Genomic DNA, 16,762 nt, shown 5'->3' on the forward strand with positions numbered 1-16,762 from the left:
CAGCACTTTGCATTTCCCTCATCTTTATGGCCGAACTGACCCATACTGGCTCCTTGACTGTCACTAAAACAATGACATCTTTGACTATCTAAGCCCTGCTACCACCCCACCCCCACTGGCAACTGAAACAAAATTTACAAATTGGTTAGATTAGGAGAGGTGCACGCCTTTAATCCCAGCTCTCCCAGGCAGAGGCAGGGGCAGAAGCAGGAGCATCTCTGCGAGTTAGAGGCCAGCCTGGTCTACATAGTGAATTCCTTGACAGGGAAGGCTATGTAGAGAGACCCTATCTCAAAAATACAAACAACAACAGTAACAAAGCAAATTGTTTAATCTCAGCATTTGGGAGGCACAGGAAGCCAGGGCTCTGTGAGTTCAAGGTCAGCCTGGTCTATAGAGCAAGCTCCAGGGCAGCCAAGGTTACACCAAGAAACCGTCTTGAAAAGACATACAAACCAAAACACCCAAATTGGCCATGTCCTAATGATTCCTTATTTATTCGTAACTTATTCTTAATTATACAATCTTTTGTACAATTAAGGTAATCTTTTATAATCTGGTAACCTTTCGTCCCTTCAACCTGCGTACGTGTTAACCGACCTACCCACGGAGATAAACACTAAGGGTTAAACGTGCACAGCCCTCACCACTTTACCCCATAAGATGGCGGCAGCGTATCTCCACCCACATAAGGGCGGAGCCCCGCGTCACGTGTCCCGCCCCAGCTCTCGCCGCGGAGGCTGACGGGAGGTGGAGAGAGAACGAGGGTGTCGGCCATTTTGTGTCTGTTTCCTCCGGGACGCGGCGGTGGCGGTTGGTTCCGAGAAGTGGGCGATTTTTTTTCTGTTTTTTTTCCAGCTTCTTTTGGCCTCCTTTCTACCTGGTCTGTAGAGCGCGGTTATGGGTCGCAAGAAGAAGAAGCAGTTGAAGCCGTGGTGCTGGTATCCTTTGTGGGCTTGGCGTGAAGGCCGAGCGTGGGTGTCGCTTGTTGAGGACTCGGTCCCCGAGAGGCCTGCGTTAGGCCTGTGACGGGGCACGGTCGGGCCCGCGGGCTTTGGTGCCTGGCCTGGGATTTGGGCTGGTTTCTTGTAGAATAGGGTACCCACGGCGGGAAGGCTCCGGCATGTGGTGGAGCTAGACTCGGTGACTCAGGAGGAGCTTGTTGGGTGTGAGTGTTGGGCCTGGAGCCCCTCAAGTGCAGTCGCCCCTAAGGACTCCGTTGTTTCGTTGAGGATCCCGTGGAGGGACTCGAGTTTGGGGTTATATGCTAATTCACCCTCTAGAGAACTGCATTGTGTGAGTGTTCCCAGTGCGTCCCCTCCCCCGTGCCCCCCCCCCCCCATGGCGGAGGGCTGATTTCCGCGTCCCTTTCTGGCGCCTTAATCTTCAGGAAGCTTTCGCTTAGCTGGGTGGAGTTTCTACTATCTGTTACCCAGTTTTGTAGGACTGGGAAAAAAGGCTGTTGGGAAAGCAAGCCATTTTTTCTCACGTTTTCTGGAGGCGTTAACGTGTATTTTACATTCAGCTTGATTTTTATCTATTACATGTAAATAATTTGCATTAAAATAGTCCGCAAATCGGTAAAAATCGGTCACGAATTTTGTAATAACGCTCATAGGAAAAATCTTGTGAGGCCAGAACTAGTATTAATGGATTAAACGTGAGTTTACATTCTCTGATGGAGTAAATTAATATGGGATGGAAGGCATTTTATGGATTGTTAGTTGAATGTGCCCTTTGCCGTGAAGTTGATCTTAGAATATAAATATTGATGAATTCCCAATTTCGATTCTAATGTATATCTGATGAATTCTCGTGAACTCCCCGCCCCCCCCCTTTTACCTTTTTCAGCGGGGAGCTAGCGTTTCTCTGGCCGCCCTGAAATTTGCTCCATAGACCAGGCTGCCTCTGTAGCCGCCTGTCTCGGCCTCCTAAGTGCTGAGATTAAACGCGTGCGCCACACAACCCGATTTGAAATTGCTTTTTCTTTTCTTTCTTTTTTTTTCCCCCCGGAGACAGGCTTTCTCTGTCTAGCCCTGGCTGTCCTGAAACTTGCTTAGTAGTCCATATTGGCCTTGAACTCAGAGATCCTCCTGGCTCTGCCTCCTGAGTGCTGGTGATTAAAGGCATGGGTCACCACAACCCGGTTTGAAATTGCTTTGTCCTTTGAAAAACTTTTCGAGACACTGTCTGACCTGGCACTCACCACATAGAGATCTGCCCGCTTTTGCATCTCGGGCCTTGAAATCAAAAGGCATGGGGTATGCCAGGCTAAAAGTTTTTTTTAGTTTTTTCAATAAGGTTTCAGTATGCATACCAGACTTGCCTGGTTTGGATATATTCCCGCCACAGACTGCTTACAGATTGTGCCACCTGTCTTGACTCAGTTTTGGTTATAGATTGGAAAGAGCATGGAAGTCTTAGCATGTACATTTGTAAATACTGAATAATTTAAAAGTAAATTTTTTTTGAGACGTGTATTCATGTTATTATTCTAGATCATAGAACTTGAACTCCTGAACTCTTGATCCTCCTGCCTCCACTTAACTAGGGTTGAGGGAAGAGGGGGTTGCTTTGAACCCCTGGCATCTCTTGTGTGCCAGACAAGTAACCAATTAAGCTGTAGTCTCGGACCAGGAGTACATGACATGTAATCTTTAAATATAAATACTAAAACTAAATTATGTATATTAAGTCCTGTGTGTGTGTGTGTGTGTATGTATGTATGTGTATGTATGTGTATGTATGTATATGCATGCATACATGCATGCATGTATGTACACCTGGTGCTGTTTGGAGGCCAGAACAGTGTTTTCCCCGGGAACTGTAATTACAGTTTTGAGCTGCCTTGTGGGTGCTGGGGATAGAACCTGGGTACTCTGAAAGAGCAGCAATACTTTTAACCCGCAGCCCTTGGTTTTGGTTTTGAGATGAGTTATCACTATGTAGACCAGGCTAACCTCAAACTCACTGGTTTTTCTAGACAGTTTCTCTATATAACAGCTCTGGCTGTCCTGGTCCTCACTTTGTAGACCAGGCTGGCCTCAAACTCAAGGAGATCAGCCTGCCTTTGCCTCTTGGGTGCTGAGATTAAGCCACATCCTTGCTATTTATTTGTTTGTTTTGGTTTTTCAAGACGGTCCCTCTTGTGTAGGCTGGTCATGAAATCACAGAAATTAACCTGCCTCTCCCAAGCCCTGGGATTAAAGATGTGTGCCACCACCACCTGGCTTTGGTATCTTCATTTTAAAATTGCCCCTATTCTCGTTAAATGGAAGGCTTTTTTATTTTTTTATTTATTTTGATTTCATAGGATCTCCCTATGTATCCCTTGGCTGGTCTGGAAACTCACTATTGTAGACCAGGCTGGCCTCAAATTCAGGTTTGTCTGCCTCTGCCTCCCTGAGTGCTGGTATTAAAGACAAGTACCACCATTTCTGGGTTTCTGGTTTTTTGTAATTCATTAGATGGAATATCCATAGGTTGTTCCACTGTCCTGGGCTCAAGTTTCCTGTTGCCTTAGCTTGCAAGTCAGTGGGATCCACACAACTGTGATAGGCTTGACAGATGTTTTTGTTGTCATGGGGGTCATTTCTGTGCAGTATTTTGTACCTTAATGTTTACTAGGTATTGTAACAGAGATTTTGATGATGAGAAGATCCTTATACAGCATCAAAAAGCAAAGCATTTTAAATGTCATATATGCCATAAGAAATTGTACACAGGACCTGGGTTAGCTATTCATTGCATGCAGGTAAGGATTTCTCTTCTGTGTTCAGTTTTTGTCACCTTGTGATCTGTAACCACATGACAAAGAATCTTGAATTTGTCTTTGGGAACTGTATCTTTATTATTTATCACACTGTAAATAGCCAAATCTGCTTTAAAAATTCAAATTTGTTTTCTTTTTTTAGGGGTGGTGGTAATAATAGATCCCATGTGCTAAGCAAAAGCTCTATCATTGAACTACCTACCTAGAATCCACATCTGTTCTCTGACCATTAAGATAATTGGACTTTATTTCTTTGAGACGTCAGTTTTCTTGGGAGATCTAAAATGTACCATTACATCCTACTCAACTGTTTTGTGTGATGTCCAGATTTCATGAGTGGGTTTTGTTTTTGTTGTTAATTAAGTCTGGATTTGTGCTCTATTGTGTGGGTTCTTGCAGAGGCTGGATTTTCAGGCAGCTTTGAGCTCCTGTTTAGATGTCAAAAATTGAAATTGGGTCCTCTGGAGGGTGAGCAAGCACTGTTAACTTCTGAGTTCTCCTGAGTTCTCTAGCTTCTCTTGAGTTTTTTCCACAATGGAATAATGAAAGCTTTGGAATTGGTAGTTTTGCATCATAATGTCTAAGTTTACATAAAGATTGGAGTTGTAGTTTAATGTAGTTTTTTTTGCCTAGTATGCTACCTTTTCCTTGTACATTATTGTGTAACCATTTACATTTGTTATCTTTAATTTATTTAAAAATACTAATTTTTAATATTGTGTTTGTATCTGATATGTGCCTGTCAGTACAGTTGGCCTTGTAGGCCAGAAGAGGGTGTCATCCTTTTCTTCCTAGACCTGGAGTTATAATAGATAGTGGTGAGCCATCAAACTAAAGTCTGGTCCTCTACAAGAACAGTCAGTATATGTCCTTAACTACTGAACCATTTCAAACCTCATTAATTTGTTGTGTGTGTGTTGGAGTTTGTGGAATGACTAGGAATCTGGCTCTTTTTCTTTTTGAGACAAGGTTTCTCTGTAACAGCTCTGGCTGTCCTGGAACTCAGAGATCCATCCATCTGTGTTTGCCTCCCGAGGGCTGAGAATAAAGGCTTGCACCATCCCCACCTGGTTTAGGAATCTGATTTCAGAATGCTTTTCTTGGGTAGTATATTGTAATTATAGTGCTTTAGAATCTTAAGGAAATAGGCTCTTGAATTTGATAACCTGGGCTACAGTGAAACTTTGTTTCAAAGCCCCAAAACAAAGGCTTTTAGAACTTACTATCCCTTGGACCCACGGCTGTATGCTATAATAGCTCCCAGTTTCATGTAGCTGGTTTTTTTTTTTTTTTGTTTTTTTTGTTTTTGTTTTGTTTTTTGAGGTGAGGACTGAACCCAGGGCCTTGCACTTGCTAGGCAAGTGCTCTACCACTGAGCTAAATCCCCAACCCTAATGTAGCTGTTTAATGAACATAGAATAGTTTTCCACATAGGTATTTTCTGTGCTCTGTACCTACATGTGGTGTCAGTGACTATTGATGGGGAGGGATAGAGAGAACAGTTTCATTAGTCAACAGAAAATTCCTATGGAGCATCACTCACTGTATTAGACACTTTAAAAAAAAAATTTGGGTGCACAGCCCTCATAGAGTTCAGTTTATATTATGTGAATGAAAGGGCAGTAGTTTTTGTTTTTGTTTGTTTGTTTTTTGGTTTTTCTAGAGATAGGGTTTCACTGTGTAATGCTGGCTGTTGTGGAACTCACCAGGCTGGCCCAATTCAGATGTGCCTGGCTCTGGGATTAAAGGCTTGTGCTACCAATGTCTGGCTTGTCTGTTAATTCTGAATGAAATATTTAAATACTGAAATTATCCTTTTGATATTTTATGCACCTGTAGCACTGTGCTGACAGTCTTAACCCTGAGCCTTTAACATCCTAGGTTTCTACATGTTCTACTCCTGCTAAGCAATAGCTTTGACCCATTTTTTGTTTTTTGAGACAGGGGTTTTTTTTTTGTGTTTTTTTTTTTTTTTTTTAAAGATTTATTTATTGTGTATTATGTGGACAGTGTTCTGCCTGCATGCCAGATCTCATTACAGGTGGTTGTGAGCCACCATGTGGTTGCTGGGAATTGAAATCAGGACCTTTGGAAGAGCAGCCAGTGCTCTTAACCGCTGAGCCATCTCTCCAGCCCTTGACCCATTTTATACTTGTTAAGAAAGGGCCATTCTGTCTGGAAGGTTGACTTTGGAGGGGCCTGGAGAGTTGGTTCAGCAGTTAAGAGCACTGGTTCCTCTTAAAGAGGACCCAGGTTCAATAACCAGCATCCATATGGCAGCTCACAACTGTGTGTGACTCCTGCTCCAGGGAATGTGACACCCTCACAATATAGGACATAAAATAAAATTAAATAAACTTTTAAAAAATGAGAATAGACTGGAGTCCAGTGAGATCAGTTAGACCTAGAGGATTAAAGGAAAGAAGTTGTGCTGTCAGAACAGACTTTGCTGGTAATTTGATATGAAGTCTGAGAAACTGAGGAGTTAAAGATTTTAAGGTATTCTTAGCAAGAAAAATTACATCAGGGAGTCTGATATGGCTCAATGGGTAAAGGTGCTTGCATTCAAGCCTGAAAACTGGACTGAGACCTGAACTTGATCCCTGGAATTCACATGGTAGGAGAGAATCAGCTCACACCATCAGTGGTACTCTGACCTCCATATATGTGATGTGGCATTGCATATCCCCCAACATAGCTAAATAATAAAAAGGAAGATCACAAGGTTTTGTTTTGCTTTGTTTTTAAAGGTTTATTTATTATGTATACAGTGTTCTGTCTGCACATATCCCTGCAAGTCAGAAGAGAGCACCAGATGTCATTACAGATGGTTGTGAGCCACCATGTGGTTGCTGGGAATTGAACTCAGGACCTCTGGAAGAGCAGCCAGTCCTCTTAATCACTGAGCCATCTCTCCAGCCTTTGCTTTTTTTAGCCCTAGAAGTTACTTGCTATACAGATGAGGTAAATTCAGGCTTAGAGGTGTTTAAATGACTGGTGTTTAAAGCCATAGGTGGTAAAAGTAGAACTTGAATACAGGAAGCTTAAAGTAGATCCATTAGTTATTTTACTAAGTAGTCTTTTGAGTAATTTCTTTTTTTCTCCTGTTCTTTATATGTATTTTATTACGAAATTTTTCTATTCAATTTACATGCCAATCACAGATCCCCCTTTCCTCCTCACTCCACCCAGCCTTCTCCACAACTCACCCTCGAGTAATTTCTAGTTCAGAAAAGACCTTCATGAATTAGTTTTATCTAATAGTTTTTGGTTTTTGTTGTTTTAGGTGCATAAAGAAACCATAGATGCTGTACCAAATGCAATACCTGGGAGAACAGATATAGAGTTGGAAATATACGGCATGGAAGGTATTCCAGAGAAAGATATGGACGAAAGACGGCGACTTCTTGAACAGAAAACACAAGGTAAAGTTTGCAATGTGTTGAAATACAGCTTTTTATTGTATGTGTTTTATTATTGTATGTGTTGGTTGTATGTGTCATGGTACTTGTGGAAGATAAGAGGGCAGCTACAATTTGTTCTGAGGTCTGAACACTGCCTGGCTTGTACCTTTATACCCGCTGAGCCATCTTTCTGTTCTCAGTAAATATGATAATAACTGTACCCCACTGCGCTCAGCTTCTAATTCTAATTTTAAAATGTGTTTGGTTGCTTTGCCTGCCCATATATTTTTGTTTCATTGTGTCTGATCCCCAGAAACTGGAGTTGCCTGTGGCTGTGAGCTGCCTTGTGTGTGCTGGGTTTAAAGTCGTGGGCAATAGTACTTTAAAATTTTTTTTGAGTTAGCTGGGCAGTGGTGGCTCACACCTTTAATCCCAGTAATTGGGAGGTAGTGAGTTGGAGTCCAGACTTGTATACAGAGCCAGATCCATTACAGGCACCAAAACTACACATAGAAACCCAGTCTCGGGGGAAAAAAATTGAGTTGTTTAGATTATTTTTTTCCCTTTTATGTGTGAAATGAATTAAAACCTTTTCTTCTTTGAAGAGAGTCAAAAAAAGAAGCAACAAGATGATTCTGATGAATATGATGATGACGAATCCGCAGCCTCAACTTCCTTTCAGCCGCAGCCTGTTCAACCTCAGCAAGGTTATATCCCACCAATGGCCCAGCCAGGACTGCCACCGGTCCCTGGGGCACCAGGAATGCCTCCAGGTAATGGATTCCTTAAAAATTCATTTGAGGACTTCGTTGATTATAAGTGTTACTTCCTCTAGCTTAATTTCCAATAATAATTTTGTTGCTGAAACACTTTGTAGGCATACCTCCATTGATGCCAGGTGTTCCTCCCCTGATGCCAGGCATGCCTCCAGTTATGCCGGGCATGCCACCTGGGTAAGCAAACTTCCAGTTGGTTTGTGGGCTTGGGCCTTTTTTTTTTTTACTTGGGTGCTATGAATTGTTACTCTCCATTTTTTGCTTAAAGATATGGGCTCTATAAATCTTAAACCTTTAAACCTTTTCTAGTAAGGGGTGAGTAATATTTATTTGCCTCTGAGGAAAGTAGATTTTTGGGTTTTAGGATGAATGTAGAACAACCATCTGCTTCAGTTGCATTTGCTGTGATTAAAGTGTTGGTTATAGATTTTGAGTGTCTTAGTTTTGGAACTATCAAGAATGCTCAGTAGTTGGTGAAAAGGAAACTGTAAATGATTTACCAAAGCATCAGAAACTAAAATGAAGTTGAGTTGTGTGTTGCCCATCACTTTTACTTAGAGTTGGATGTGAAAGGTGTACAATACACTTTCCAGCTGTATTCTGAAAATCACAGTTAGATTTTGATTTTGTCATACATTTTCACAGATTGCATCATCAGAGAAAATACACCCAGTCATTTTGCGGTGAAAACATGTAAGCATCTCATTCATAATGTAATTCAGGAGGTATAATATAATCATAATGTCATTTGTGTGTGTGTTTAATGATATCTATTCAATTGACTTGAATTTTCTAATCTTCCTCACTAAAACTGTTTTAAGTTTGTCAGCTAATTGACACATCTTTTTAAAGTAGAAAATTAAAACATTTCGAAGCAAATTGACACATTAAAATAATTTTTTTCCCAGGCATGTTAGCCCATGCTTTTAATCTCAGAATTTGGGAGGCAGAGACAGGCGTATCCCTTTTTGAGTATGAAGCCAGTCTGGCAGTTACATAGTGGTTAGCCTTGGCTACATAGATTCTGTCTCAAAAAGAGAAAAAAATTGTTTTCTAAACGTGTAGATGCTTTCTCAAGCTATTATTAGGTAGTAAGACCCAATATAAGAGGTACTACTTAGAAATCTATAATCTGCCATCATTCTTTGTTATAGAAGGTAATCAGATTTTCATCTAATTAGGATTTAAATATAGAAGTTACATTGTAGAAGTAGTGGACTAACATAGCTCATTGTTAAAGTGCATGTGTTACATGCCCCAGGCACATGGGTTTATTATCCCCAGCACCAAAAAATTAAAACCAAACCACAAGTCAAGTTCATAACCTGTAATATAATATTTTGAAATAAATTGGACACTGGCTGATCTTGGAAGGTGAGCTTTGTTTTGTTTTTTTAAAGGGGGAAACTATAAATATGGGTTATGTTTTTAAGTCATGGCTTAGTGTTAGGAAGGAAAATTCTATATAATCTGAGTTTATATGTTTGTTGGTGATGGTTTTTCCTTGTCTCTCCCAGACAGATCCCATCCTTCCCCCACCCCCCCCCCCCACAGGGTTGCTCTGTGTAATTTGGGTGCCTGTCCTGGATCTCGCTTTGTAGCCCAGGCTGGCCTCTGCCCTGCAGTGCTGGGATTAAAGGCGTGTGCCACCACGACCTGGCTCAGACAAAAATTTTTACTCCGCAGTGCACAACTCAAGTAGAAATATCTTTATTTGGTGTGGAAATTTTTCTAGTGGAACAAAAGTGTTCAGTTGTACATATGTTAAGATGAGGCCTCCTGTATATATTCTTAAGAATACTTTTGGATCTCAATGACCTTGTTTGGCCAGTGTTTTTTGCTTTTCGGTTTTTGTTTTGTTTTGGTTTTTTGCTTTTTTGAGACAGGGTTTCTCTGTGTAGCTTTGCGCTTTTCCTGGAACTGATCTTGGTAGACCAGGCTGGCCTTGAAGTCACAGAGATCAGCCTGCCTCTGCCACCGGAGTGCTGGGTTTACAGGCGAGCGCCACCACCACCCGGCTGTTTTGTTTTTAAAAAACACCGGGTTGGGGATTTAGCTCAGTGGAGCACAGTCCCTGTGTTCGAGCCTCAGCTGAAAAAACAAAACAAAACAAAACAAAAAACCTTTTACCGGTAAACTGAAGAGTTTCTGATTTTAGAATGTTCATTATGATAGGATTATTGTTGTGTATGGTAGATCTTTGTGGCTTGATTTCAGTTCTTGAGATACTCAAGTTTTTTATTTTATCTAGTGTTTTGTAATTGCCAAAATACTTCTTGTGGTTTGTACTGTTAATGTTTTTTGTTTTTATTTTTTTCTTAAATTTTTCTTTTTAATAGAATGATGCCAATGGGTGGAATGATGCCACCTGGACCTGGAATACCACCCCTGATGCCTGGTATGCCACCAGGTATGAAATGTTAACAGTTTCCTTTGTAATGTGTCTGGTAGCATTTATTCCTATAAGTTTCTAATTCTCCTACAATGTTGAAAGAAGTTTGCTAAGTGGAGTGGGGGTGATTACATATAGCCTTAACCCTGGTACTTTAATTCTAGCAGACATAGATTCCTAGAGTTCCAGACTAGCCTATTCATAGTTAACTCTAGTTCAGTGGGGGTGGGTTAGAGTAGGGAATGATGGTAGTACAGGCCGTATATCCCAGCATTCAGGAGGCAGAGGCCAGCTTGGTCTACAGAGAAAGTTCCAGGACTACCTGGGCTACTACACAGAGAAAACATGTCTCAAAAACTAAAAAAAGCTAAAACAGTGACACCAGTAAGTTTATAGTTGGGGTTTAAAGTTGTAAAAGAAGAGACAGTTTGAGAGGTGTGGTTGTTGGGAGGAACAAAGGCCATAATCATAGTTATTTTTGTTTGATCTGTTCCATTGATTGAGTTCTTTGCAAACTTTTTTGCTACAGGTATGCCCCCTCCTGTTCCACGTCCTGGAATTCCTCCAATGACTCAAGCACAGGCTGTTTCAGCACCAGGTATTCTTAATAGACCACCTGCACCAACAGCAGCAGTACCTGCTCCACAGCCTCCAGTTACTAAGCCTCTTTTCCCCAGTGCTGGACAGGTACGGTGAAATTCTTAAAAAGGAGTGCATTTATATTTAAAGATAAAGTGGACTTGTTTACTGATATCTTTGAAATTGTTACAGATAATTTCTTAAGTAAACATTTAATACGTAACACGTTAAAATATAGTCTTATCTGCTATGTTTATACTTTGATTTCCTCTATTCACAGCAGAAAGGAATCATGTTATTTTTTTCATATGTGTATATTCTTTATATATATATATATATATATATATATTCTTAGCTAGAAGTGAAAGTTGAATTTCTGAGAACTTAAGTATACGTTTTCGGTCCTCCTTTGCTTTGTTGAAGGGAGTAAAATTAGGTCAGAACCAATGATGAAATCTCTTAAAGACTTGAGCAGGCCTGACAGTGGTAGTTGCATGCCTTTAATCCCAGCGCTCCGGAGGCAGAGGCAGTCATTCAAGCCCGGTTTATAGAGCAAGTTCCAGGAGAGTCAGTACTATAATACAGAAAAACACTGTCTTGAAAATGTAAAAAAAAAAAAAAAAATTGGTTGGGTGTGTTTGCTCATTTGGAGAGAACCATGCTAAATCAAAGTGCTGCTCTTGGTTTGGAAGGGCATCATCATTCAATGGCTTTTTTAATCTAGTCATATTTCGTAGTATCCTTGTTTCCATCAAAAGTGTTCCAGAAGGTAAGTAGGCTAGATACCTAATGGTCACATTTTTTGTGTGTGTGTGCATTTTGTTTAGAATTAAGTAGATGTATTTAAAATAAAGATGTTTTGTTTGTTTTATTTTTTAAGATTATCTCTCAGATGTTTTCTAAATTTCCTACTGTTTCTGGGTGCTAAATTCTAATTGCGTTTAAAGCACATTAACTTATTTTTATGATGGATAGAAATTTTATTTATGGAGATGTTAAACTTTTATTAGAATCTGTAGACTCCTTTTATTGTGTAGAGCATCTGCATAGAGAACTGAGTGCATCATTATTTTCATTTTGTTATTCTTGGAATACTGCAATGTTTAGTAAGTTTAGAAAAGAAGCTTGTGTTAACTAGTTGTATTGATATAGAGATGAGATCATTTTTTGAGGCATGTACTTCTACTGTTTATTGGAAATGCATTAACTCTCTGCCTCTTTAAGTGACATTTGATTGCATTACAATCTGTATTTACAAAAAATGCAATCTATACTAAGAAGTGCCACATGGCATATTTTTACCCATTTGTTCGGAGACGGTTCATTGTTTCCTTTCTTTTATGCTACAGATGGGGACACCTGTAACAAGCTCAAGTACAGCTTCATCCAATTCAGAAAGTCTGTCTGCATCTTCTAAAGCTCTGTTTCCTAGCACAGCACAAGTACGCAGGAAGTTGCAGTTTAAAATTTTTAAAAATGGCTTTACAATTTAACCCTTTGGACCCTTTATTTATAAAAGCTAAATCTTATAAATACAGTTTTTTTTTTTAGAAGAAGTAAAACAAATACTAAAACTCAAATGGTGTTTGAAATTTTGAATTCATGCTAATGACCTCAACAAAATACTCTAAACTTCCGTGGTTCTAAAGGGTTAAAAGCATGTGAGCAGTAAATGAACTGTAGTGGCCAATGTTTATCCTGATGCATGATTAAGCTATTTTTAATTTGTGCTGTTTAATGCATCACATCTTTAAGGAAATTAGCACTCTGCATTTGGTTCTAAAGTTGACCTAGACATTTTAAACATTTGTATTATGAAAGTAATGTATGTTCACATTAACTTTAGAGCCTGTGCCATTAACCCTTTTGTCTATAGTGTAATCTAGCCATTACTAATTTGGAGGGTAGTGTGTTGCTATCTATAGAATACTTGCAGAGGTGGTAACATTGATGAGTCACAATATTTTTATGCTTACTAATGGGTTTAATATCTAAACCCTTGTATTCTATAGTTTCAATTTTTTGAGCTGCTTGAAAGATGAATTAAAGAGTTTAGGACAGTAAAAGCAGTTGCATTAAATACTATTTCATGATTCTGTATAGCAAACTAGAATTAATACAAAGAATTGTTAAGTTTATGGAGAGGAGGTATAAGACAGATCTGAGATGTATAGTAATTTCAACCCCGTATCTTTTGATAGTCTTACAGACTGAATTTTGTGGAACATTTATCATACTTTAACTTGTTTTGGGTTTCATTTGAAGTTTGCTCTATTTGATGTTGTTCCTCCCCCCACCCATGTACATTTTGTTATACTCAACTTTGAGTATTGACATTTATTGATAAAGGACCATTATTTTACAGGCTCAGGCAGCTGTCCAAGGACCTGTTGGTACAGATTTCAAGCCCTTAAATAGTACTCCTGCAACAACTCCAGAACCCCCAAAGCCTACATTCCCTGCTTATACACAGTCTACAGCTTCAACCACTAGTACAACAAACAGTACTGCAGCAAAACCAGCTGCTTCGACTACAAGTAAGCCTGCTACACTTACAACCACCAGTGCAACCAGTAAGTTGATCCATCCAGATGAGGATATATCACTGGTAAGTTTTTTTATAGGGTTTTACTAATATTGTTAATCCAATATCATTATAGCAACCTGCCCATTGGAGAAGTTTTAATTTGTACTTAGATGGCCTTACTGATTTTTAAAACTTAAAAGGTTTTCATGTATTTGTCTTAAGAAACCATAAAATAGTAAGACAAGAAAGAAGTATAATTCATGTTTTAGACATAAATTTGCTTGTACTCATTGACAAGAGTTGCCTGTCTGAGTCTATGGACTCTTTAAAGCCTATACAAATTAATTTTATTTGACAGAAAGTTAATACTTAGATTTGTGAATTTAGTGATCTTAGCTAGCCAGGTTCTAATGTAAAAATAAATCAGGAATTTTTTTTTTTTTTTAAATAGGTAAGCTTTTAAGGTGTAGAGATTTTAAGTAGCAACACTGATTTGTTGGATCATAAGTAATTATTGGGGAGTAACTGTACATTTAAAATTACCAAGATTTTGGATATTTGTCTTTCTATTTGAGGAAACTTCCTGCATTCTTACATTATACATTATTTTTATTCTCAGGAAGAAAGAAGGGCACAGTTACCAAAATATCAGCGTAATCTTCCTCGACCAGGACAGGCTCCAATTGGTAATCCACCAGTTGGACCAATTGGGGGTATGATGCCACCACAGCCAGGTATCCCACAGCAGCAAGGAATGAGACCTCCAATGCCACCTCATGGTACTTTTTCTTTTTCTTTTTCTTTCTTTTTGGTGGGGGGGAGTGAATTTTAGGTATATATGGAAATGTTAGCTTTCTGCAAAATGTACTGATTTAAAAGTACAATACATAGACCAACCTTGTGTATGTTTTGTTTTTTAGGTCAGTATGGTGGTCATCATCAAGGCATGCCAGGTTACCTTCCTGGTGCTATGCCACCTTATGGACAGGGACCACCAATGGTGCCCCCTTATCAAGGTGGGCCTCCTCGACCTCCAATGGGAATGAGACCTCCTGTTATGTCGCAAGGTGGCCGCTACTGATCTTACTTCAAGTCTAATAGGTTTGGAGATTAAACCTTTTCTCAACTTGTGCTGTTTATATAGACAAGCTTCCGTCTATAAGGCTTCATTGTGACTTTAACAAACATTATCTTCCCACATACCAGGAACTATTGGACATTTATTTGACTTGGGAGAAATTATTTGGAATAATAAAACAGGAACTTTTCCTGAAGTTGCAATTTATACTGTATGGCTTCTTTTTCATGTTTCATCTAGGTTTTTAGAAGTGAAGTATAGTAAATTTGATTCGTTAAATTGTGAAGGCGCTGGAATTACATGAACATACCATCTTAAATAAAGGCAAGTTCTGTAAGCTTACATTGCTCTTTGTAAAGTTATGCCTTCACAGCATTTCCAATGCTGTTGGACTTCACGTCCCCAACCTAGCTTGGTGAGGGCTGTAACTGTTTCCAAGTACTTGTACATTGGAAGTCTGAATGTGTAACAATATTTAATGTATTTAGAGAGTTCCTCGTGTTGCAGGGTTTAAGAAATCTGGCCCACTGAGGTCATGTGACTTTTCTGTACTGTTAAACTTCATTGTAATAAAATGCAAAAAAAAATTATGCCTTTTTATTCATAACCCAGCTGTGGACCACTGACTGAAAGGTTTGTACAGATGCATGCCACAGTAGATGTCCACATAATAAAATTCAATTACCAATATGGTTTTGATACATGATTGGATTCTTTAAGTTGTAGATTTTTTATCTTAACTGCATGTTTTAACAGTATATATAGAATTGCTCTTGTTAATGTTTTTGTTGACAAGCTCTTATGGCACAAGAATCATTACATAATGGGTATGAAGTCTATGTGTCATTGTTTCACATTCTTTGCTATCAGATGTCCCTGAAATTTAAAATACAAACATCTTGCTAAGGTTGTTTAGAGCCTAGTGCCAGACCCATTCATTTTCTTTGATATAAGACTTCAGTTGAGTACTTTATGGACCTCAGCAGCTTTCCAGGGCCAAACTTCTAGAAGCTTAGGTGCATGCTTCTTGTGTTAATGGTTTGATATATGTTAACTTTAAATGTGCCTCTCTATCATGGTATTTGGATGCTTAACAGATGCTTAGCAAATTTTTATTATTCTCTTTGGAGATTATGTTACTTGTGATTTGGGAGGTTCCCTCTGTTGCTAAAGTCAGGTGATTAATTCTGATCCTTGGAAATTTGGAATGTTGTGTCCCTATAGGTAATTTTGCTTTAGGGGGTGACTGCTGTTGGGGATTTTGTGTTTTGAGTCTCATGATTAGTAGCTCTTAATGATTTTGTTGACTTTTCCCCCCATCTTTTTTTGGGGTGTGTGTGTGCTTGGGTGGGTTTATGGAATGTTTTAAGAATCATGTGATCTACAGAGTAATTACCCATACAGCGAATGGAAATTGATTTGATTTATCCTGAATATGACGTTAAAACTTGTGAGAAAACGCTAATAGTCTTTAATTTTTGTGAAGGCATATATATATGTGACATTATATATATGTGCTCCTCCTGTAGTTACTTATTGAGGTGCAGAAAGTTACAGTTTGTAACGAAAAATCCATATATTACCAGAGATGCATTATTCTGTCAGCAGCTAAGTTATATAATATATCCTTTCATCTGAATACCTGTCAGTCTAAAGTTTTGGAGCCTCTATATATTTCTTAGGTCTGGCAGAATATATTTTATACTGCCAGAGAAAATCCTGTATTGAGATTATTAAAGTTTAAAAAAAGATAAGGTTAAATTTAGGTTAAATAAAAAATACTTTCGGGTGGGGATTTAGCTCAGTAGGCCCTGGGTTCGGTCCTCAGCTCTGGGGGGGGGGAAACTTTCTTCTAAAACAAAATATCTTGAAGAATTTAATTTATTGGATTATCAGAAAACTGAAGTATTGATATAACTTCAAAAATTATACAAATTTTTATACTTATGTTTGATTCAAACAAGAACAATATGTCAGGGTTTATTCTCTGAAGTCTCAAACTTAATAAGTAAAAGAATCTTATGAAGATTTTTGTGTTATCCATAACATTTAATTACATATAATTTCTCCTGTGTTTTTTAGCTGTATGTGGCTCAGGAGTGGTATACAGTTAGTATGCTGTTGAAAGTGTAATTATCGCATGCATCAAGGATAATTAAGCTTCTAGAAAAATATATTTTACCTAGTTGCTTCTGGGGTCCATAGTGTCATTAAATCACAAGTGTAGCAAATTT

At 38.8% G+C, this 16,762-nt stretch overlaps 1 protein-coding gene across 5 annotated transcripts; it reads left to right on the forward strand.

The window, feature by feature from the left end:
• The first annotated feature begins 737 nt into the window (after positions 1-737).
• Positions 738-15,220, forward strand: Znf207 (zinc finger protein 207). 5 transcript variants are annotated; one of them, XM_036195616.1, is made up of 13 exons: positions 738-941; positions 3,628-3,754; positions 7,059-7,197; positions 7,782-7,949; positions 8,054-8,129; positions 8,598-8,645; positions 10,292-10,362; positions 10,874-11,031; positions 12,273-12,365; positions 13,289-13,531; positions 14,070-14,229; positions 14,371-14,551; positions 14,769-15,220. In XM_036195616.1, the coding sequence occupies exons 1-12, from the start codon at positions 901-903 to the stop codon at positions 14,529-14,531; spliced, it is 1,485 nt and encodes a 494-aa protein (XP_036051509.1). In that variant the 5' UTR covers positions 738-900; the 3' UTR covers positions 14,532-14,551; positions 14,769-15,220. The 5 variants fall into 5 exon arrangements, with proteins under 5 accessions (XP_036051509.1, XP_036051508.1, XP_036051511.1 ...); XM_036195615.1 differs by having other exon boundaries at positions 14,371-15,220; XM_036195618.1 differs by lacking the exon at positions 12,273-12,365 and having other exon boundaries at positions 14,371-15,220.
• Positions 15,221-16,762: the final 1,542 nt, after the last annotated feature.

The sequence above is a fragment of the Onychomys torridus genome, chromosome 8 (genome assembly GCF_903995425.1).
Source record: "Onychomys torridus chromosome 8, mOncTor1.1, whole genome shotgun sequence".
Classification (NCBI taxonomy): Eukaryota; Metazoa; Chordata; class Mammalia; order Rodentia; family Cricetidae; genus Onychomys; species Onychomys torridus.

What these genes read in the sequence shown, in the direction of transcription:
- Znf207 (XM_036195615.1), top strand. Translation starts at nt 901, where the DNA reads ATGGGTCGCAAGAAGAAGAAGCAGTTGAAGCCGTGGTGCTG. An exon ending in GATGCCTGGTATGCCACCAG is followed by an intron (nt 10,363 to 10,873) that starts GTATGAAATGTT and finishes TTTTTGCTACAG; the next exon opens with GTATGCCCCCTCCTGTTCCA. An exon ending in TTTTCCCCAGTGCTGGACAG is followed by an intron (nt 11,032 to 12,272) that starts GTACGGTGAAAT and finishes TTTATGCTACAG; the next exon opens with ATGGGGACACCTGTAACAAG.